This window comes from Desmodus rotundus, chromosome 7 (genome assembly GCF_022682495.2).
Source record: "Desmodus rotundus isolate HL8 chromosome 7, HLdesRot8A.1, whole genome shotgun sequence".
NCBI classification, from domain to species: Eukaryota; Metazoa; Chordata; class Mammalia; order Chiroptera; family Phyllostomidae; genus Desmodus; species Desmodus rotundus.
This window is the reverse complement of record NC_071393.1, coordinates 134,083,145-134,107,205: the sequence shown is the minus strand read 5'-3', so window position 1 is coordinate 134,107,205 and position 24,061 is coordinate 134,083,145. Positions and strand designations below refer to the sequence as shown.

Here is a 24,061-nt window from a genome sequence, read left to right as displayed (position 1 = left end):
AAAATACCTTTTAAAGATCTGAACTAGTTCATTATCCATTCCAGTGAACTAGAAGGTAAAGAAGGTCTTTCCCATCTGGTTTATTTTTGCTTCTGCCTAATTTACATCCTCTTAATTTGTGAAAATCCTTGAAATGATTGAAGTTAATTCTAAATTACTGCTTAGTCTTCCTGAAACTTGGGGGGCCCCGTTTTCTAGAACTTCCAGCCTTCGCATTTCTCTGAATTCCCTGCAATGATCACCCTTGTGGGGCTCTTGAAGACGAGAAAGGGACGGATTCATAGCCGCTGATTCACAGCCCCCTCTCCCCCAGGCTCTGGCTATTCGGAGGCAATTATTACAATTAACTCTCATTTCCTAACTTCACAAACCAACCCCTATCAGCCCTTCTGTCCAATACAACATGCTTGGAAGTCACGAACCAAACCCACAGCAGAGGCACATAAAAATCCAACCAACACTAACAGGTGCAATAACATGAAGTCAAAGGAGAAATCTAATGAATGAATCAGAGAACGTCTTGTTCAAGGTCTGCATTTCCCATGGAGGCTGGGAACTGGAATGAATAAACATACAAATCAATTAAAATGATCTAAAGAACCGAAAGATGGCTGGGTTCTGAAGGCTTTGGCATGTTACATGTCTTTCAAGAAGCTAAGGGAGGAAGGGAATTTCTGGGAACTAGTCCAGAGGGAGCCTTCATAAATGGAGACTGTCTCAGTCCCTTCGGGCTATGGTACAATAAAGCACCACTGACTGGGGACTTATAAACACAGAGTTACCGCTCCCAGTTTGGGAGTCTAGCAGGGGCAGGCGAGGGCCTTCTTCCGGGCTGGAGCCTTCCTTGTCCTCAAAGGGAACCGTGGAGAGGACTGAGAGCTGTACAAGGTCTCCGACAGGAGCTCTGATACCATTCACCAGGGCTCCACCCCCAAAATCCAATCACCCCAAGGCCTCCCCTCCTCACACCATCACACAGAGTTAGAATTCCAACATGCAAATGGAGGGGGGCACAGCATCCAGGCACCGTGGAGACCAAATGAATGAACGCTGTGGGAATATCTAGCACCTACTGGCAAGGCAGGAATGAAGATGCTGTATTTTGAAGGTAGGGGAGTAAAGGAGAGGCGTAAGTATGTATTTCTAAAATCAACCCACACAGGTAGAAGGCACCTCGGCTGCTCTGGGAGAGTAGTGTCCCATGTTTTGAACCCCTGAGAGAGGGAACGCACAAAAGAGGAAAACCTTCACTTAGCCCAGCTGCTGATGGGAGAAGGCGTTGGAGGGAGGGCAGAGGTAATGAGAGAGAAACTGCATGAACGTGTGCCTATGAGAGTTGTAATTTGAGAAGTCCTGCTTTAGATAGATGTATTTTGTCCCCGCAAAAAGCTAGTTTTTCTTTCTCACATTTTATTTCCAAAAATCAGACTTTCTCTATTTCCTACTAAAATGTACAAGGGTGGTGTTGTTTCTCACCCAAAATGGCACTGCTTCTCAGTTTCCAAAAGAATTCCATTTGCCTGAGTCTTGCAGTGTGTTTATATTCCTTCTTACAAAAAGCTCCAACACCCAGCATACAAGCCTGGTGCTTAATGAACAGGTATGGGGACAAAGTGATTAAGACCTTCCATGCGTGGCTGGCGCTGAGCTGGAATTTGGTAGGTAGCTGATGAAATCTGGAACTGCAGGTCTTTTTAAAAAGATGTATACTCGCTAACATGAGAGAAATGAGCACTTATTTTCTAAACCTCATTCTCAAACCATTCAACTCTCCTATAATACTACTTTCCTTGGTTTACACAATAAATACTGGGAGGGAGGGAGGGAGGGAAGAAGGGAGGAAGGAAGGAAGGAAGAAAGGAAGGGAGGAAAAAGAGAACAAAAGGACCTGGCACTGAATGAGCCGAACTTTGGGAACCACTCTTGTATTAGAAGAACATGGATTTCAAAGGGTTTCACAGATTTCATTAATGTGGTAGGTGACCTAAAAAAAGTCCAATCTCCTCATTTTGATCAAAGGAGAAAAACAGCACCCTGTCCAGGGTCACGAAACTACTCTCAAAGATGGAATAGGATGGAAGCCTCTTGATTTCTAATTGCAGTGCTTTTCCTCCACGCCTGTGGTTCTCAAGAGCGGGGTCCACAAGGATTCTCAGCATCCATCACCTAGGAGATTTCTTATCAAAGATGAAAATGATCAGCCCTTCCCCAGGCTAAATGAAACAGACACTTTGGGAAAATGGAACCCAGCACTCTGTGCTTTAACAAGGTCTCTGGGGGATTCTAATGCACATTCAAGTTTAAGAAGCACTGGTTCCTCTAAGGACACCTGTGAGCAATTCTGTCCCCCTCCCGGGCATTTGGCACTGTTTGGAGACATTTTTAGCTGTCACAGTGGGGGTGAGGAGGGCTACTGGGTAGAGGCCAGGGATGTTGCCATACACCCTACTATGTACAGGACAGCACTCCACAGCAAAGAATGACCTGGCCTCAAATGTCAACAGCGGGAGGTGGAAAAACCTGCTTCTGGGAGGGTAGAGGAGAGTGGAGAAGTTGTAGCAACACTCTCTCTAGGAAGAAGTGCCTGTCCCCTTGAGCAGAGGGGACAGTGCATCCTCTCATGCTATGCCCCCCACTGGTGCTGCCACCACCAGGGAAGGCGAGCTGGCATCTGCATCCTTCGTCCATGTGTGAGTCACAGTCCAAGCCCCCGAGGCCAGTCACTCCCACGGAAGCAGCTACATCCAATCCCTGCACATGGCGCACAGATACTGTCGTTTTTCAGGAATGCTATGATGTGATTAATCACTCAGAGAGACCTTCCATTTCCAGTAATGGTGAACTAGGTGTTTTAAAAAGATCAATACATCTGGTGAAAATAACCACACACTCAGAACAAAATCTAGGAAAAAAACACCCAACACCTCTAAAGGCATCAAATTGTTGTCGAGACAGTAGAGAATTTCTAGGCTAAAACTGGGGAGAAAAAAAGGGACTTAAAAGGCAAATGAGCACAGAAGTCCCTTGTTGCCCTGAGCGTACTTGTTGATCCCAGAAAATACAAACTTTCATGCTGATGGCCTCACAGGGCAAATGAGTCACCTTCTCAAGGTGCTCCCCTCTTCAGTCAGCTGAAGGGATCCAGAGACACCTCCCCAAAAGCAACGCACAGCACCTCGAGTGAAGAACTATCGCAGGTGAGGGCTAACATTTATCGAGCAGGTCTTACTGCTCGATAGGTACTGCTCTAGGACTTTACCTGTATCAGTGAACTTAGTCCTGGGGGAGCAGCAAGGACTTAGGCTCTATCTGCTCTTTCTCCCATTTTACAGATAGGGAACTTGAGGAACTGGGAGATGAAATGATTTGCCCACGTTAACACACTTCAAAAGTGGCAGGGCTAGTCACACACGCACGTGGGCTGCCCGGCGCCAGAGTCTGCTCTTCACTACAGAGCGATGGGTTGAAGCCAAACGGTTACAAAGGTGTTGATTCCAGTATGACTTAAAATAGCAAGAAACTGCAAATAAACTAAACACCCATCAATAAGGGATTGACCAAATAAAGTATAATATATACAAAGAATCATAAACTAGACCTACATTAATTGCACAGACATTACTACAGTTGAGTAAAAGCATTTGAGGATTATTACAAATTATGAATTACTGTTGTATAATAAACACCTCCACAAATCAAACAAAAAAAGCAAGTTCAGGAAAGAATATACAATGTATTCTCACTTATGCACTATTATGTACAACAGAGCATGGTAGTTACAAGCTTGGTATTTAGATTCATAGAGCTTACCACTACTTGACCTTGGGCAAATGACTTCACTGTTCTAAGCATGGGTTTCCTCCTGAATAGTATGTGGTAGCATCATCTCGTAGGGTTTTGGCAAGGATCAAGTGATGTAATGCCGTGAACCGCTCAGCCCACTACGGAACAGCTCAGTACACGCAGCTGTTCCACTAGCATGACGCCATTAGGGGTGTCTGTATGTGCACAGAGATGTTTGGAAGCATGTTAGTCGGGATGCTAACAAATGCTAATCTCCAGGGGACTGACATCCACTGGTCATTTGTACTTTATTTTCTTGTATTTTTCTGTATTGCTGAACTTGTACACTGAACAGGAATGATTTTTATAAAAACAATAACACTATTTTATATGTACCCTCCCAGCATACACATAGCACATAATATGAACACTATTCTAGCAGCATCAGTGTGATAGGAGGTATTGCAAATTAGAGACCCACAGGAAGTAGAAAGAGCTGGGGGGGGGGGAGTGGTAAGATCCTAGGCCTGGAACATTGCCAGGCATATAGTAAGAATTTGTTGAATGAATGAAGGAATAAATGAATTGAGAAGGAATACAGATGCCCCTGGACTTCTGACGGGGTTACATTCAGATAAACCCACCGTGAATTGAAAACACCATAGGTTGAAGATGCCCTACCGAACATCACAGCTTAACCCAGCCCACCCAACGTGTGCTCAGAGCACTCAGAGGAGCCTCCGGTTGGGGAGAAGCATCCGACACACGGATACACAGTAGAGTGTGGGCTGTTTGCCCTTGTGCCACGTGGCTGCCTGGCAGCTGCTGCCCAGCATCATGAGTACTGTACTGCACGCCCATAGGAAAAGATCGAAATTTAAATTAGTTTCCACTCAACATGTGTCCCTCTCGTACAATCGCAGGGTTGAGAGGTCGTAAGGGGAACCACCCTAGGCTGGGGAGCGTCTGCCAGTACAGCAGCACTGAGGTTTGGAGCCAAACAGCTGGATGGCAGTACCAGCCATGCCACTCCCCAGCTGTCAGCCCTGAACAATTTATTTTAACCTCTCCGACTGTCAGCTCGCTCATCTATAAAATGGGATTGCACTGATTCATAAGACTGTTGTATGGATTAAATGAGAGTAAATGTGAAAGCAGTTTGCATTTGGCCAAAGTTCAATAAAAGCTAGTTCTTCTTTCCCCCTAGTCCCAGGTTTGCCAAGGACAAGCTGTGTGACACTGGACAAGTTGTTTATCTGAGCTTCCATTTGCTCACCTATAAAATGAATATAGTATTCACCAACCTCTTCAGATGCTACGATAATTACATGATAGCTTTTTGTAGAGTATAAGGTACTATACAAATGGGAAGGCCTATTATGATGATTATGTGAGTTTTGGGGGTCAGTTTATTTTATAGCCTCTTGGCTCCAATAAACTACACTTAGGTAGCCTTTAAACTCTGACAAACATGCAGATTTATTAATCAGTAATAATGTATCGACCTTCCTGAGCTTTCCCAGAATAGCCTAATCCCTGTCTAACTGGAAATAAAGTCTGCCTTGATCTGAGTGGAATCAGTGCCTCCCAAGAAACCCTCAGCCCGCTGTTCTGACGGCACAACACAGAATGAGTGAGCTGGCCCATGCTCAGGGTGCTCGTGATTTCGATTTTGTTCTCCTAATGATAAAGATGGGCACTCCTGCTTCTTTCTACTGGTTAGGAGGAAGTGCTAACCCATCTGAGGTGCTACCGGCTGACCCCTTACAAAACCGGCATGTCCATGCCCCCACTGTGTAGCATGTTAATGACAGCTACCATCTCTAGAATCCTTTAAAAGCATTTCTCATACATTGTCTTCTATGGCCAAAGAATCAGCCGCAAAGGTTGGCAAGGCAGGAATTACTACCCCACTTTACAGAGGGAAGACTATGGAGCCAAGAGGTTAAGTCAACTTGACCAAGTCAAGCCTTCCAAGGCCAAGCATGCTTGATAACAGAAAGGGAACTATAGACAATACTTCCCTTTGGGAAGGGTGAGGAGGGAGAGAAGGTAAAGCTGTGCCTTCAGCCCCCTCTGAATCAAGAGCAGGCCCAGAGTCTGATACCAGGGAGCAGCCGAGAGTTTACTTACATCAGGATCTCATCTCCCTGATGCGAGCAACCAAGAAAAGGGGGATTTAAGTTTATGGCCCCATGTGACTTACTTCTGCCCTAATTTAGAACGTCAGCACCTCCTGAGCCAGAAAGAGCCACAGTACCACAGGTCACCAACATGGAAGGGCCCGTAGATATCGTTGAGTTCAATCCCCCCTTTCACAAATGGATGATAAAGGTGAGGCTCCAAGGAGGGCAATGGTTCACCAAGACCACCAGGGAGCTCAGCCTGAGCCAGGCCTGGACCTGGGCTCCCCTGGATCCAAGCCCAGCACTCTCTCAGCCACTTCCTCCAATGACTGACTTCAGACTGATCCAACCCCTCCCCTGCTCCCAATACCTGCCCCCCCCATCCCAATCCTTTCCTCTTTCGCTCAAAATCAGACACTGAGCAAATACCATATACCCAACTAAGGCAGTAAGATGCCCCCCCCCACCTTTATTATGGAAAGGACAAGCCTACATGCGATTAGTATGTACAGGACCACCATCACCCTGCCCTCTAGGCGAGAGTAACAACTGACAAAAGAAATTGAATTGTGATGACTAAATGTTACCCTTTCCTTCTGGCTTCTTAACTTCCTCAAAGCTTGAAATTCTCAATAAATACTTACTGAGTGCTTGTGAATCTGATGGGAATGTTCTGTAATTTATGCTATCCAGCATGGTAGCTATCAGCTACACGTGGCTGTTAATCACTTGATGTGGCATCACAAGCAAAAGGAATATCACATGCAAAGAACATGTGAAGGTAGGGTCCTTATAAGGAGAACAGAGGAAATTAATCTGAAGAGGCAGAGAGAGGCCAGTTCATGCAAGACTTTACATACATGTTAAGGAGTCATGACCTCATCCAGACAGACACAGAAATATCCTGAAGAAAGCTAGAAAGAGAACATTAACTCGATCTGAGTACTAACAACGAAGCACAGAGGAGGCATTTTAAGAGGTACAGGACCAAAGTGGAACGTGATTATGGCATTTTAATGATGATGAAGACCTGACTAGTCAGTGCCATGGCTCTGGGGAAAAGGGCAGGCAACAGGGACAGGAAGGAGGGAGAGATGGAATGGCATGTCCACCTGGACGTGGTGGGAGGGAATTCGGTGACTCCCTCAAGCCTCCAGGTTTCTATTTTGATCACAGTGTGCATCTCACTGAGGAGGAGGATTCTGGAAGAAGACAAGTCTGGAAAGCAGTAGGTTCGGTTTGTTTGTTTGTTTTTTAACCAGATTTACTGAGAAACAGATTATTCCATAAGATTCACCGATTCAAAGTACATAATTCAATGAGTTTAGCATATTCACAGAGTGGCGTGACTGACACTGCGGTCTAACTGTGGAATGTCTTCATCACCCTCCAAAAAGCCCTTCGGCAGCCACTCCCATTCCCTCCCCGAATCCCCACAACTACTAACTAATCTTTTTCTATCTCTATGGATTTGTCTTTTCTGGACATTTCACACAAATGGAACAATATGTGATCTTCTGTAACCAGTTTTGTACAATTTGCATGTTTTCAAGGTTCATCCACTGTATCAACATTGGCACTTCATTCCTTTTTATTGCTGAGTAATATTCCACGGTACAAACATACACACCACATTTTGTTTACCCATTTATCAGTACATACATTTTTGGGTTATTTCCACTATTTGGTATTATGAATAATGCTCCTATGAACATTCACACTCAAGTTTTGTGCGGATGTATGTTTTAATTTCTCTCAGGTATATGCCTAGGAGTACAACGGCTGGGTCATACGGTAACTCTAGGTCTAATATTTTGGATAACTGCCAGACAGTTTTCCAAAGCAGCTGTACCCTTTTACATCTCCCCAGAAAGGAATGAGGGTTCCCGGATGAGATTTATATACACACAGCCACTTACTCAATGTGTAAGGTTATCCACATCCTTACCAACATCTATCACTGTCTGTCTTTTTTATTCTAGCCATCCTAATGGGTGTGAAGAGGTATCTCATCGTGGTTTTGGTTTGCAATGGTTTCCTCATGTCTAATGAAGCCGTGCACCTTTTTATGTCCTTTTTGGCCATTTGTACATCTTTGGGAAAGTGTCCATTTAAACCATTTGCCCATTTTAAAATTGGGACATTTATCCTTTTATTATTGAGTTGTAAGTTTTTTATATATATTCTAGATAGAAAGAAGTCCCTTATCAGATATACGATTTGCAAATATTTTCTCTCATTCTATGAGTTATCTTGTCATTTTTCTTGATTGTATGGCTTGCAGCACAGTTTTTAATTTTGATGGAATCCAATTTATTTATTTCTTTTATCATTTGTATTTTGGTGTCATTTCTAAGAAACCATTGCTTAACCCAAGGCCATGAAGATTTACGCTGATATTTTCTCTTATAAGACATTTAAAGTTTTAGCTCTACATTTAAGTTCATAGTCTGTTTTGAGATAACTTTTGTATATGGTGTGAAGTAGGAGTTCAACTTCATTGTTGCCTGTGTGGACATTTAGTTGTCCCAGTGTTTGCTGAAAGGCTGTTTTCCCCATTGAAAAATGGCATCGTTGTCAAAAACCAACTGCTCATAAATACGGTGGTAGCGAGTCCCATTTTAGACATGATGAACTCGAGGTCACTGTGCTCTATCACTTTGGGACTAAGCTACACGAGCGGGAAACCACGTCTTCTATTCAGAGCCCAGGAATCAGCAGAGTGAGCTCGGTAACTGCTTGGTGAAGGACTACGCACTGTGCAGTTCACCGTAACGCTGCCGCACCACCTGTGGGCTCGGACACTCGGGAGCGCATCACCCTGCCACCCTGCCCTCATGAAGGGCCGGCTGCTTCTCTTGCTAGCGATGCTCTTCTTTCTCTTCTTTGTCTGATTCACTCAGTGGCTTACAGTTCTACTGGCACAACAGCACAAATCCAGGAGATCATTTTCCTTCTTCCCAGGAAAGGAAGTGTTTATCAATAGTACCGTAGAGCTGCTCAGTTAGACATCTCAGCTGGTCTGAGAAAGCAATGCCAATGTACACATTTGACTTTGATCTGTCCATGGGAAAACAGGCTCCCAGGTGTGGTGCGTTTCTCTTTTGAATAAAGGGTTTTATTTGTGTGCCAGGCCCACTGACTTTCTGTGTGCAAGCCAAACTTAGAGAAGTTAATTTTTTAATTGCTAGCGGACTTCAAGTGTCAGAGCCCAGTGAAAGGAAGGCCCTCAAAGGGGCCAATAATTAGCAACCACTCACTTACCATGAATAACTGGAAGAGCTACGGACATTTACGTAAGGTAAGGCAAGACTTTCTGAAGACCACCATCTTCAAGGAACTGAGAAGCCAATTAGGAGAAAGAATAAGCCAGTTCAAAGAAGTACGACAGGGAAGACCCAGAAGAGAATATAACAACCCTGCCCTCTTCCACCGCAAATGCAGATCAACCCATCTAAATACAAATGCACACATACGTAGACATGTACACACATACAGACCGGGTTGTACATGCCCCTGTTCTGGCACTTCCATCTCAGATGCCCTGTGCACCTCCTTCTTGGCTTTATACTCCTTAAGGCCCAACTCCCACTCTTGTCTGTAGCCCTGTCCCTAGCCCCACTGTCTCGCATATGCTAGGCATTCAATATATATCTTGCAAGTAAAAATTTAAGCAGATATGATACATGAAAACACATAAATAATGTATTTATAATACAGATGTCTATACTTTAAAAATTCGCAATTACTGAAATTATGCTTACATTAAATATTTAACACTACCTTTATTATATAAAATAATACCCACATGTGTTAACATTGCCTAAGTCAATCACCACATTTACTTCTCTTGAAGATAAAAGCTTAATAAGGTCAAAGCATTGGCCTCCAGGGGCTCTTCTAGCTCGAAGGTCTAAGAGCCAGTGATCATCACTCCAATTCCTCTCCTGTCCTGACCTCTAAGCTACCCACTATGGGACTAAGCAAAAGGTTTACAACCATGCAAACACACTGAGGACAAGTGGCAGACACACTTGTTCACACTTGTCCACCACAAAGTATAAACACTGTATCTGGACTCCAGTCAGCCTCTAAGCTGGGATGGCCGTGGTGAACAAGAAAATTTATTTCCTTAAACATATTATTCAAAGTTCTTTTACAATCCAAGGCTGATCCTTTCATTGTGTCCACTACTATTGTCTATGCTTTCTCTGGCTTTGGGTTCTCGTCTTCTCAGAGATCTCATCATTTCTGACAGTGCCACTCACTGTGTATGAAACTCTATAGACAATCGGAGGTTCCTCTAGAAAGGACTTACTTTCGCTCTGACAGGCAGGGAGACAAACACAACCACAGAGCCCTTAATATAATCAGAGACTGAGATGACTCAAAGCAGCACTCCAGTTCCAGAGAGGGCCAGGCGACTTCTGGCTCACCCTTGCCCCTAAACAGAGCCCTTATGAAAACCCGGGGTGCTTACCAGGGCTCCTCCTCCTCCGCGGGTTCCGAACACTGGTTTTTACCTCGCCAGGCTGAAGAACCTGTCTGATGCCCTCATCACCTCCTCCGCTGACAAGGGCTTCATAGGAAGAAATGGTGCCAAATGCCAGGCTTACCCGTCTATCTCTTCCTGGATCTTGGCTCTGCGAATCCTTTCTGCCATGTAGCTCTCCTATGCCTTCAGACTGATTTTCTTTTCTTTTTAAAAAAGATTTGATTTATTAATTAGAGGGAGGAAAAGGGAGGGATAAAGAGAGGGAGAGAAACACCAATGTATGAGAGAAGCATCAATCGGTTGCCTCTCACATGCCAGACTGGTGGCCCAGCCTGCAATTCAGGAACATGACCTGGAATCGAACTGGCAACCTTTCAGTTTGCAGGCCGGTGCTCTACCCACGAGCCACACTAGCCAGGGGCTGATCATCTTTTTTAACATTTCACCTGCTCTTGTTTTCAGTAGGACTGGTCCACACAACTTGATGAACCCCTGCCAGAAGTAGAATCCCCAAATCCAACAAAAGTTAACACAACTTTGTTTAAAACAACCAGAGGGGAGCTTTCCCACACAAGTCATTCTAGTTGGTCTCTACAACTTTTGCAGTTTTGACTTCCGAGTCTTTCCCAGGGACCGACCTAAATCAAGACTCTACGAAGCAATCTGGAGTGTGGGACAGAGATTGGGGATTACTGCTGACTAATGGAAAACCATAAAATCTCAATTAAAATAAAGCGTTAATCAAAAGTAATGTCGTCATGCACTCCAATCTACAATCTAACAGGCTTTACTGCTGGCAATGGGAAAGTGGGGCTCCATTCAAAACATGAGATGCAGTAGCTGCAGACCCCTAGGCTCACAGAGCAGACACACAGGAATGTTGTCTCCCTGTGCCCGTGCCCCCTCTCCTCTCTCCCATCCCCTCCCCACCTAGAGGATGACATTGAACTTGGGCTGCAATTCAGCTTAGTCCAACTATCTTACTAGAGTCGAAAGCTCATTCCCAAGTTTTTGCTATACTGCGTAGGAGCTGGGGTCTAGGTCATAAAAATGGCCAGTGTGGGAGTCAAGACAGCAAATGCCCCTGCCCACCTCTGGCTATGACGAAAGAGGAAAACATGGATGGAGGACAGTGAAAGAAGACCAGACGGAGAGACAGGAAACCTGAGCTTCACATCCCTGTTACCCCACTGCTGTGACCTCTGGCGAGCGACCTCTGGAGTCTGTCCAGTTCCTTACTTGAGAAGTGAGGGACCTGTGCATTATTCAGCAAACACTGATTGAGAGAGTGCATTCAGGTTCGCTGCTAGGTGTCGAGACTATAGTGCCGAATAAACCAGCCCTGCTCCTGACCTCAGGCCTCGGTCAGCCGTCTTCAACTCTGGCTGCACACTTAATAACGCAGAGACTTTAAAAAGACAAGCTGAGAAAGAACAAAACAACACGCCTCACCCCAGATGAATGGAACCCCTGAGCAGGGCCGTGGCGCTGCGGGGAGGGCGAAGAGGGAGAGGACTTTACCCAGAGTTTCTGACGCCCAGTGAGGGGTAGAGCCCGCTGAACTTAGAGGACGTCTAAGTTTCTGAATCTAACTTTCTATGATTTTATAAATGAGTACTTTTTTACAGGTCAAAAACCTCCCCCCAAATCCTGTGCTTTCATTAAGGATTCGGGGGAAGGGTGACTAAGGGTAGGAGGTGCCCTGCCATCCTAATTACCCGATCCTGGAAGGTCATAGTGCCTGTGTGGGTGACCTCTGGCCTCACCATGCCTGCCGGGATTCAAATTCCAAAGCCACAGACATCAAGTCATAAATGAGGTTCTCCCCCAAGGGGCAACATTATGTTGGCCTGGATTTGCTTCTCTGGGTTAAATTACTCGACACCAAACTGTGGTCATTCATGGTTTTTGTCATGTTTAATGTGAATGCTATAACTTAATCTTTTTCTTTAAAATCAACTCACTATAACAAGAGTATTAGACCTGCTGGATATTAAAACATATTACAGAGCTTAGTGAGGTATTGGCACATGAATACATACAGACCAATGGAACACAATGGAAAATCCAGAAATAGGTCAAATTAATTAAGTATGACAAAAGACAGCATCTCAAAACACTGAGAGAAAATGGAATTTTGATTGATTGATTGTGAAGATTTACCTGGCTTTATTAAACGACTCATATAATAACAGCATCTCATCTAATGACTAGAAGGGTGTTGCTAGAAAAAGGAATTTTTAGTAAGTGGCATTGGGAGAACTAAAACAGCAGATAGAAAAGGATAAAATTGGCTCCAGCCCTCAAACCACATATTTAATTCCAAATGGGTTGGAGATGTAAATGTTTGAGAAAAACAAAACTATGTCTACAAGTACAGAAAAAAAACATAGGTGAATTGAATCTGGGAGTGTAGAAAACTTTCCAGCAAGAAATGGTGAGTAAAGAGATCGAAAGATAAAAATAAATCTATTTACTTTTTACCTAGTAATAATATCCTCACAATCATATGCACTAAGAACCCCTTCAGCATCATTTCGGCTCCTCCTGCCTTTCCCGTTTCTTAGTCCAGCCACCTTTGAGGGACCCGTTTGCCCAGTTTCCGACCTGCTGCCCCAGGGGATGCCACGGGAGCCCTCTCAGTACCCACACGGGGACACCAGTAGGTGAGGGGCAATCCTTTGTCATATGAAGACAGCAGCTATGGCTAGATGCTTCTCCCTTTCCCTCCTAAACATCGGTCCTAACCCATAATAATCACCTCTACCGGCTCTTCCTCCCCGCCCTCCACTCCCTCCCCTCATCCCTGCTCCCAGAGGTCCTGTACCCTTAAAACTCCTCTCGCATGAGCCTTTGTCTTGGCTACAGCTACCTGGGGAACCCAGTTAAAATGCCATGGAGTTAACACATTCAATTTTTCTAATATACAGAAAAATAAACACTTAATTATTAAAATGTAAAAAGCATTCCTTAGAAGAAGCAGTGACTCTCTACTCCCTAAATGCGGGCTGTGAAGAGTGACTTTCTTGAAAAGAGGACATATAGAAAGGGGAATGAATGAGTAACTTTATAGTGATGACACCGGACAAACGCTACTTCAGCTAGGCGGTCAAGGTCAACATCAACAGTCAGAAATCACGTGGTCTTATCTACCCTCTGATATGATAAATGGCACTTCATTGCCTGGTCTTCTCCCTAAAACGTATCAGCTCAGTCTAATCATGAGAAAATCATGAAGGAAATCCCGATAGAGGGGCTTCCTACAATATACCCACCCAGAACTCCTTCAAATAGTCAAGGTCATCAAACATAAGGAAAGTTTGAAAAAGTATCACATCCAAGAGGAGTCTAAGGAGGTATAATAACTAAATGCCATGTGGTGTTCTGGATGGGATCCTGGCACAGAAAAAGGACACTGCAGGGAAACAAGAAAACTTGAATAAACTATGGACTTTGGTTAACAATAATGCATCGATATCAGTTCCTTAAGTTTAAACATGTACCAAGTAAGATGTTACTATTATGTATCTGTGGGAGGGGGCATAGGAACTCTCTGTAGTAACTGCTCAATTTTTCTGTAAATCTAAAATTGTTCTAAAATATCGAGTCTATTAATAAAAAGAGAAAAAGACTTTAAAAAGCCTTCTTCCACCTCTGGTGATAGGGCCTGGGAGCTGCATTTTAGAAGGCGGTGCACACAGTGGCCCCTGCACACATGAAGGTTTGAGAAACATCTGGGACACTGAGAGTTACAGTACAGGATGTCCTTACAAAGAAATCCCAGAACAAAAATCCCTCCACCATCAGCAAACAAGTCGTGTCTCGTGGCAGCAGCATGGAAACAACAGACAAAAGCTCGGTCACCCCAGTGATACATTAATCCATTAAGCACACAATGAAGCAGCTTTCACCTTGGATGCCGGCTCCAACCGTCTGGGGGTGACTGCCTGGAATGTTGGACCTGGAAGGCCCCATGCCACGAGGAATGAATGGCATGGTTTACTGTCCATTTTGGGTACAGGTGCCAGCATCAGTATTTATTAAGCATCGACCAAGTGCCAGGCACAGTGCTAAGCTCTGGGGATCCAACAGAGATCCAGACAGCATAATCCTTCATGAAGGACAGGAGAAGATATAAGTAATTACGAACACAGCTTCGGAAAGGAACTATGAGATGTCATAGTGATGAATGACAGCGAAGGGCCCTCAGCCAGGCGAGGGGCCAAGCACTGCCTCCCTGAGGGTGGCATCTGAACTAAGACCTGAAGGCTAAGAAGTTAGCAGGGTGAGAGGAGAAGGAGGTGGACTTCAGTCCGCTCAGATCGGAGCAATAGACACAGTCCCACCAACAAGGCTGGAGTGGAGGGCAGGCCCAGCAGTGGGGTGTCCAACCTTTTGGGGTGTCTGCGCCACACTGGAAGAAGAGTTGTCTTGGGCGACACATTAAATACATTGTGGCATGTAATCACAAAAAAATCTCACAATGTTTTAAGCAAATTGACGATTTTGTGTTGGGCTGCATGCACAGCCATCCTGAGCTGCGTGTGGCAGGTTGGACACCCCTGCCCTAGAGAATGTTTAAGGGCCGGAAGCTTTTAAGGAAGGGACCCAGGGCAAGCATATCACAAGGGGACAGGACTGGAGAAGGGGTGTGAGAAAGAGCCTCGCCAATCCAAGCCCTGGGAAGGTGAGCCGCCCAGTGTCTCTCCAGATACCGGGCAACGTGTCTCCGGAGCCCACAAAGCCATGTCTGCTCCGCTCCAGAATGAGAAACACGTATCAGCTTGCGCTTCCCTTTTCACCATGGCTTCCATGAACTCACTGTAAACATGCTCAACTGCAGTAACCATTTCTTAACCCAAATACTCTGGCCCGAAATGGCGTGCCTCCCGTTCTGTTTTTATTTCAATAGTTCTGTTTTATGTCTCCTAGAGAGAATGTCCCTGAATCTTTTTTAGAAGTTGAAGCATCAATAGCAACGGGCGTCTACAACAAAAAATGATCACATATGGTAGATAAGTTATACAGTGATCTGACAAAAGGGCAGAATATTTGAAATCAGAATTGTCCCAGGTTTTCCCAGGGCCTGCCCACCTCAATGGGGACACAGTAGACTGGGGTGGGGGAGGGAGATAACTAACCCCCACTGAACACTGCCAGCCAAGAACCTTCCGTGTGTGCTCACTTGATCCTCACAGACCCTGCGGAGGAGCAGAAGCTCTTTGCAGAGCCCTGAAGACACGTTTTCTGAGAATCTGTCCGGACAATGAAGGCTCCCCTAGCCAGAGCTTGCTCTGGGGGGCCTCCTGCACACCTCCTCACTCCCTCTGAGGGCACTAAGAAATCTGCTCGACGTCAGTCAGCTTGTACCGAGTTGCTCTGGGGCAGAACTCAGGTCTGACTCTGAAACCCAGCTTGCTTAGAATACAGGGGGCAAAACTGAGGATTGGAAGGAGCAAACAACCTTCATTCACAGATGCCTTAACCCCGGAGGAGACGTCTTTCGCACAGCCTTGGAGACAAAGACAGTCCGTCTTCCCACTCAGGAGCTGGAGGACTCGGAAACAGGGCTCCCCCTACTGGTGAGCACAGGGAGCCACGCCGTTCTCCTGTCTTCGGAGTCCTTTCCTCGTCCTTCCTCTGCCTTTTCTCTTTCTGGGGGGTGGGGGGCAGGAGTCTCCAAGTTAACTCCAGGATTAAACTTCCTTTCTCTAACTTTATCTCTTTCTCTCTTCTTTGTTTAAAATTAACATTCTTATAATATATATCAGTGGCCTTAAGAATGTCAATACCCTTTGGTAGCAGTAGTATTACATACCATTTTGCTAATTACCTTAAGAAGATAATCAAAGATGGAGGCATCCTAAGATTTATGTACGTAAAGATTTATTATCATGGCATTTTCAATGATGAAATGCTACAAACATGCTCACTGTCCTAAAACTGGGGTATGGTAAATAAATTATGATATACAATGTTATAGAGTATTAATCAACTATTTTAAATGTTTTCAAGGAATATTTACCACAGGGAAATGCACAGCTGCTACATGTGAAATGTCTGATACGAATGCATAGCACAATATCAGGTTCGCAAGAATGTCACACTTAGACATGGAAAAATTAAAGAAACTAAAGCACATATTTTATTCGATTATCCCTAACCAGCAGGATTGATACTGATTTTTAAAAAGTGGTACCTTTAGCCCTGGCTGTTGTGGCTCAGTGGATTGAGCTCCGGCCTGTGAACCAAAGGGTCGCTGGTTCGATTCCCAGTCAGGGCACATGCCTGGGTTGTGGGCCAGGTCCCCAGCAGGAGGCACACGAGAGGCAACCACACATTGATGTTTCTCTCCCTCTCTTTCTCCCTCCCTTCCCCCTCTCTAAAAATAAAATCCTTAAAAAAGTGGCAACTTTAATTTTTCCAGTTTTGTTCATATATAAGTGACACACAACACGGTATAGGTTTATGGTGTACAGCACAATGATCTGAGCTACGTATACTGTGGAATGATTATTACCACAGTGAGTTTAGTTTACATCCTCACTGCTGATTTTTATTGTTTCTTCACACCTATGCTTTTAAATTCTCTACATTGCACATACAGTCCATTTAAATGAGAAAAATACTTTTTTTTAAGTGAGAGAAAATTGCCACCAGAAATTATTTCTATGGGGATCTTCTCGTTTTGGAGTCAACACTGGTGTCAGCTGGACAGGCTTTCCAAGATACCATCACATTACTACAGCACTTTTTTTCAATGTTGGTATTTATTTTAAAGATGTTATTTATTTATTTTTAGAGAGAGGGAAAGGGAAGGAGAAAGAGAGGGAGAGAAACATCTATGTGTGTTTGCCTCTCGCACACCCCCAACTGGGGACCTGGCCAGCAACCCAGGCGTGTGCCCCTACTGGGAATCGGACTGGCGACCCTTTGGTTCGCAGGCCGGCGCTCAATCCACTAAACCACACCAGCCAGGGCAGCAGCACTTCTGATACAGTCATTCCACAACTGAGAGTCATCAAGCTTATCATCCTCTGCCAGGTTCAGAGTATACATATTCCCTTTAAAGGAAAGAAATCTTCACAGGAAACAATGCTGATAAAATTTATTTTCATGTAGCTTATTTATGTATAATCATAAAAGTAGGTCTAGTTGTGTATCTAGTTTACACAACTAGATACAAACAAAACTACCAAACAAGTAAAATTCAAAATGCCATCACTTGAATGAAAGGATAAAGTTGCTCTAATTAAAAAATCATCATCCACAAGGTAATTATGGTAATGGCACTGGCCTGCAAACAGGTCGACAGCCTAGAAAGATACACGCACAGAAGTCCCACAGCCCCGAGAGCGGGTCTGCCTAACATGACTTCTGAGGGCACCTGGAGAAACGCTCCCCTGCCCCATTCTGCAGCACTAAGTTCAGGAATGTACTTGGGCCCAGCTGTGGTAGTTAGTGCAGACTACCGGTGAAAACAAGGGCTGTGTTTGTGCCCGTGTATCTTGTACTGTGCCCTGCCATCACCCTGCATTCTGTGTTACTCCAAGATTGATCAAGTGCCCTTGGGCCAGAAGGGGCGGTTCCCTGGCAGGTAACCAGACCTGGGAGATGCTGGTCCCGCCTTGCCTTCCACGTGCAAGGCTGGCCTTGATGGCGGCGGGCAAGCTTTCCGAGGATTGGAGGTGATCCACACTCGATGTTACCAGCTGCAACCATGCACCCCTACAGAGGATTTTGGGATCCAGATGTTTGTACTGCCATTCAACTTAGAAAACGTGGCTGGTATCTCTGCCATATATTTACTGACGTAGTCAAGTACCTGACCAGAAATTTTGAAAAAAAAATGTAACACTGCTCTTCAGCTCATATTCCAATTTGACGAATAACTTAAACAAATTCATACATATAAAACAGAAAAACAAGGTAATATGTAACCAAACTTCTAGAATGCTATCACAAACATAAGAAATCATGGGAAAGGTCACAAAGAAAATGATTTAATGACATAAAAACCTCAAACTTCTATGTACCAAACCTTCAAAAGATAACAGGGAGATAGGGGACTGTTCACAGAAGAGGCTGTTCCCAGCAGACAGACGACTATCGCTTATGCACAGAAATGCTGCACGCTGTGCATGTGGGTTGTTTTGTTTGTTTGTTTGTCTGCTTAGGCAGGAAAGGGATGCAGAAAGGGATCTAGCACATTTCTGTAAATCTCTTAGGGATGGGTGGCATTTGGGGGGCGGGGAGAGGTCTGGTTCCTTCCACCTCCTCACCCATATAATCCAGGACCAGGCAACAGTGAGCCCTCAAAAACTGATTTCTGAAAGACGATATTACACATTAGGGCCTGTGAGAGAAAAAGGGCTCTTACATTAAAGTCTGTTAGAAAAAAAATCAGGCAGAAGACTGGAAAGTGAAGAGAAACTCAGACACAGCCTGAAGCATCTGAGTGACTGGTCAACAGGACTTGGTGGCTAACCGCCGCCTCAAGTGGTCAGCTTATCGGTTAGAAGGCATCTCCTCCCAGACCTTTACCAGTAGGTCATGGCTAGGTATTCTGATGAGGTTATCTAAGTAAAATGGTGTGTTATTTTCATTTTAAGAATTCAGAACTGAAGAAAAAGGAGTGTTTTTCATGGATGAACCAAGTTGCTTGTTTATGTGTATCCAAATCAAATGAGTTGAGAACAGACGTAACGAACAGGCATAATGAATAGACCCTCTTGACTTACTTAGGTCCATTTGCAAAACTCAAGTACTTGAGGTCCACGTAAATACACTTACATAGGTGTTTAACTATAAAGAGTCTGTAAAAGAAAACCATGTTAAATTGTCAGCAGCATTTAAAAAAAAATCTGTGTAAAAAACAAATGACTTGAGGAAAAAAGAACTGAATGACTCATTTTGAAAAAACCATATAAGAACTTTCATTTCTATGCCCATGTCTTTTTTAAAAATCGGATCCAAAAGAACGGGATCTGAGAATGCTATTCCACTACTGTTGATCAAAACCGTCCATACTCAAGAGAACAAGGCAAAGGGTAATTTTTAACGAATAAATGACAAAGGAAATCAAAACGAGAAAAAAATAAATATGGAAAGAAGAGAGGAAAGCACCCACTTCTAAAATCCTTCGCTTTGCAGTAGCGATTTCCAACCAGTGTGCTGCAAGAATTTTTCAGACATGCGCTACCTGACCGTTTAGTGAGGGGTACTGACTAAATCAGGGGTGTCCAACTCATGTTCACCGGGGGCCGCGTCAGCCTCGCAGTTGCCTTCGAAGGGGCGAAATCACTTTAGGACTGCATAAATGGAACTGCTCCTTAACCGTTAAAGAGTTGAAATTCCATTCCGCCCTTTGAAGACAACCTCGAGGCTGATGTGGCTCCCGTTGAAAATGAGTTTGACACTATGGTAAACAGATTGTCAAATAAAAAATGACAACAGTCAACATAAGAATAGCCCTCCGGTGTGAATAAATGAAAATTGTACCTATTTTTTTGTCAGGTCAGCAAAACACATATTTTTTGTGTGCCTCAGAATTTTAGTAATTACTTTATGCGTGCCATGAGATGGAAAAGGTTGAAAATTGCTGCTTTACAGTAATGATCTGGATTAAATTGCCATACTTTCAGTTAATTATATGTTAAGAGGAATTAAAGATTTATTCTTCAAATTATTTTGATTCCAGAGCCTTCCAAAGACAGAGACAACTTAATGTAGTTCCAACAGAACACAAGAAATTAGGGAACATTATTCTCCACAGCTTCGGAAACGAGGCAACTTAAATCTCCAGAGTTGCAGATTGGCTCCAAGTGCCCCTCAAAACGCAAACACCAGGGAGCCCCGGACTAAGTAAACCTGAACACTCCTCCAGCTCAAGAGAACTAAAAAGCAGGTAAAAACAGGATAAACCACGGCCTGGAGGCTGGGAGAGGGAAGGCGTGCCAGGGGCTCTGCTTTGGGCCCACTCCCACTGGTCCTGGGGATAAGAGCTAAAACCTGGTGGGGGTGGGGCGGGAGGCACTGGTGGACAGCTGGACCCTGTAAGGAAGGGGCAGCAGGGCAGGCGGGCTCTCACAGGGGCTGCGGCTCAGCTCAGAAGCAGCTTAGTGTCTGAAACTGCCTCCAGGACCTAAGTGCCCCACTTGCCCGACAAAAGCAAATGCAAGTTATCTCCAAAAGAGAAAAACATCCTCTTAGGCCTCAAATTATTTCTAAACAATTGTGCAAATAAGATGTCCAGCATGCAATTAAAAAACAAACAAACTAGGGACCTAAGGAGACAAGGCAATATGAAAAATATGAATCAAAACCAACAGAAGCAAACACTGGAAATGACTCACAGGTACTGCCGTATCAAACTTTAAGATAATTATATGCATTGTATTCAAGGAGGTAAAAGACAAGATTGAGTACTTCAGCAGATAACTGGAAACTATAATATGAGAAACAAGTAGAAACTAAAGAATAAAAACTGTATAACTGAAATAAAAGCTCAATCGACAAGTTTAATGGCAGATTATTCACAGCAGGAGAGAGAGTGAAGGGCGAGTGCTAGAACGAAGGGCAGACAGAAACACAGAACGTACGGGAAAGTGTTCGGACCCGGGGAACTGTGGTCCCAGGAGGATCGGTGAGAGGAGACAGGGCCGAAGCAGTGTCTGCGGTACTAATGGGTGATGACGTCACAAAATAATGAAAGATACGAAGCCACAGATCAAGAAGTCCTAAAAACCCTAATTACATGTTTAAAAAATTGCTGAAAACCACAGACAAAGAAAACATTTAAAAAGCAGCCTGGAAAAAAGGCAGACTTCAGACAAGTGACTTCCCAACAGAACCAATTCAAGTCGAGATAATGAGATATCTTTGGAGAGCTAAAGGAAACAGTGGCAAATCAGGAATGGATAAAAATGTTCTCAAATTAGACTGTGGTGATAGTTTTATAACTCTGTGCAATTACTAAAGCCACGGAACTGTACACTTGAAATGGGTAAATTTTATAGTATGAGTTGTATTTCAATAAAGCTGTTTTTATTTTAAATGAAGGACAAATAATGACAGTTGCAAACAAGCACTGTAAGAATCTGTCACCGGCAGACTTTCACTAAAGAAATTCTAAGGGGCAGCCCAGGCTGGTGGGGCTCAGTGGATTGAGAGCCGGCCTACGAACCAAAGGGTCGCCGGTTCGATTCCCAGTCAGGGCACATGCCTGGGTTGCAGGCCAGGTCCCCAGTAGGGGGCATGTGAGAGACAACCACACACTGGTGTTTTTCTCCCTCTCTTTCTCCCTCCCTTCCCCTCTCTCTAAAAATAAATAAGTAAATAAATTAAAACCTTAAAAAAAAAAAGAAGTTCTAAGGGGTGTTCTTCAGGCGGAAAGGAAATGACCCCAAACGGAAGACGATACACGTGGTCTTGCAGAGCTATGGGTAAAAGATGACCCTTTCCATAAACAGTGCTGAATAAGGGGTGCAGATAAAAAATAAAGCTTGACCCCTTTTTCACAAGTTACACAAAAATCAGTTCCAAGGAGACTGCAGATCTGAATTTGAATGGCAAAACATTAAGATGTGCAGATGTTAAGGCAACTATCTTCTTGATCTGCAAACAGAACTTTTACAAATTAGGAAGAAAAAGGCATGTAAACCTCAAAAGAAAACTGGGCAAGACCCTTGAAGAGGCACTTCATAAAAGAGAATACCAAGTAAACAAGGAAGAGATGTTCAACCTCATTCATCAGCAAGAAACCGCAGTTTAAAAACCACCTCGCACTCACCGGGATGGCTAAAATTTACGACCAACACAACCAAGTGCAGCCAAGGATGTGGCGCACAGGAACTCTCACACTTGCAGGGGGTGTCAATCGGTACAAACACTTCCGCAACCAGGAACAGTATTAGCTCCTAACGTTAAAGATAACGCGCATCTTTTGAGCTAGAAATTCCACCACTAGGTATACACCCAACAAAAACCGAGTGCACCAGGAGACACATGAGTAATAACAGCCAAGTGTTAGAAGCAATCCAAACGTCCACCAACAGTGGAATGGCGAAACTGGGGTGTATTCATACCACGCAAAACTATCAGGCAATAAAAATGAACAGCAGTTACAACAGAATAAATGATTTTCAAAAACATCGCGAGTGAAAGAAGCCAGACACAAAAGAATATAGATTCATTTGAATAAAGTTCACAAAACAGGCAACGTGGTACTGCAGGCTCTATAGTTTTTATGGTATGTGTGTTTAGAAAGGCAATTACACCGAAAAAGAGGCAAGGAAGTGATTATCTCCCCAAAGCAGGCCTGGGTTCCCTCTGGAGCGGGAATTCCCGGCCGCTGGCGAGGTCCCATTTCTTGGCCGCACGACCACCAGACCCCTGGCTGGGGGCTCTGGCACGGGGCGGTGCGTTCGTGCAAAAAGAAAGGAGAAGGGGGGCGAGGAGGGGCGAGGAGGGGAGAGGAAGGCGGCACGCAGCTCCAGATGGAAGGGAAGCACCACTTCACAAGTAAACCCAAACGCGGCTCTGAGCCCCGGCACGGGGGCGCCTTCGCCCAGCGCCAGAGCCCTGGAGACGGAGGCCAGAGAGGCTTCGGGCCGGCCTCCTCCGGGCTGCAAGGCACCGATCCTGGCTTCGGCCATCGTGAGCCACCGCGCGGCCGGGGCGCGGCCACACCTGCCCAGGGTGTCGCCCCACCCCGCAGGCCCCCGGCCCCCTCAAGTGCCTCCCACAGCCTGCGGAGGCCGGCGCCGCCCGCTCCCTCCAGAACGCCCCCCATCGCGACACCCCCGGGCGCTCCCACCGGTCTCGACGCCCCCACGACTCCCCCGAAGCCAGCCCCGCGCCGCCCGCCGTGCTCCCTCCTCGCCCAGGCGCCCGCGCGGCTCACCTCATTGTCACTGCCGGGGCGGGCGCGCGGGGCCGGGCGCGCGGCGCGGGGCGCGGGGCGTTAGCGGGGGAGCCGGCCCCGGGCGCGGCGGCTCCGCGTCTCGCTGGGCTGCGGGGGACAGCGGGGGCTCATCTTCTCGGGGAGGGCGTCCGGGCCGCTAGCTGCGGGGAAGGGCTGCGGCAGCCGCGCCTGACAGCTGGGCCCCGGCCCCTGCCATCTTGGCGGGCGCGTGCCCGGGCCGGCGTGTGCGCGCGCCGCCCGGAAAGGTGGAAGGAGGGGAGGGGGCGGCGACCCCCGGCTCCGCTGACGGGGAAGCGGGAGGGCGAGCTCAACCCAAGGGCCGAGACTGACGGTGCGTCCCTCCGCCCGCTGAGGTGGGGTGCGCGCGTGCGTCCCTCAGCCCGCGGCCGCCGAGGAGAGAGCGCGCGCGGCGTTCCAAGCCCGACACAAAAGGCGCGGAGCCCCACAGCCCGCGCCTCCAGGAGCTGGGAGCCGAGAGTTGTGAGGGGTGGGGCGGGCCTCAAGGGGGCGGGGCCGTGAGAGGATACGGAGGCGGGGCTTATGGTGAGGGCGCGCGATGGGGGCGTGGCCTCTAGAAGGGGGCGGGGCTTATGAGGGAGGGTCGTGGGGTTATTAGGAGCCAGGGGTGCGACCGGGTCTAAAAGGAGTGGGGCGTTGGGCCGACACTTGGAACGCTGGGCCCTTCCCAGCGCTGGGCGCCCCCCTGTACAAGTGGAGGCCAATGACTTCTCG

The 24,061-nt window shown here is 45.8% G+C and overlaps 1 protein-coding gene across 1 annotated transcript in view; it reads right to left on the bottom strand.

Moving 5' to 3' along the window:
• EVL (Enah/Vasp-like) overlaps positions 1–23,791 on the bottom strand; it is a 122,405-nt gene extending 98,614 nt beyond the window's left edge. Inside the window, exon 1 of the mRNA XM_053927549.2 lies at positions 23,309–23,791. Coding sequence (XP_053783524.1) covers positions 23,309–23,313 — 5 coding nt within the window. The 5' untranslated portion in view covers positions 23,314–23,791. The remainder of the gene's footprint in view (positions 1–23,308) is intronic.
• Between the last annotated feature and the right edge of the window lie 270 nt (positions 23,792–24,061).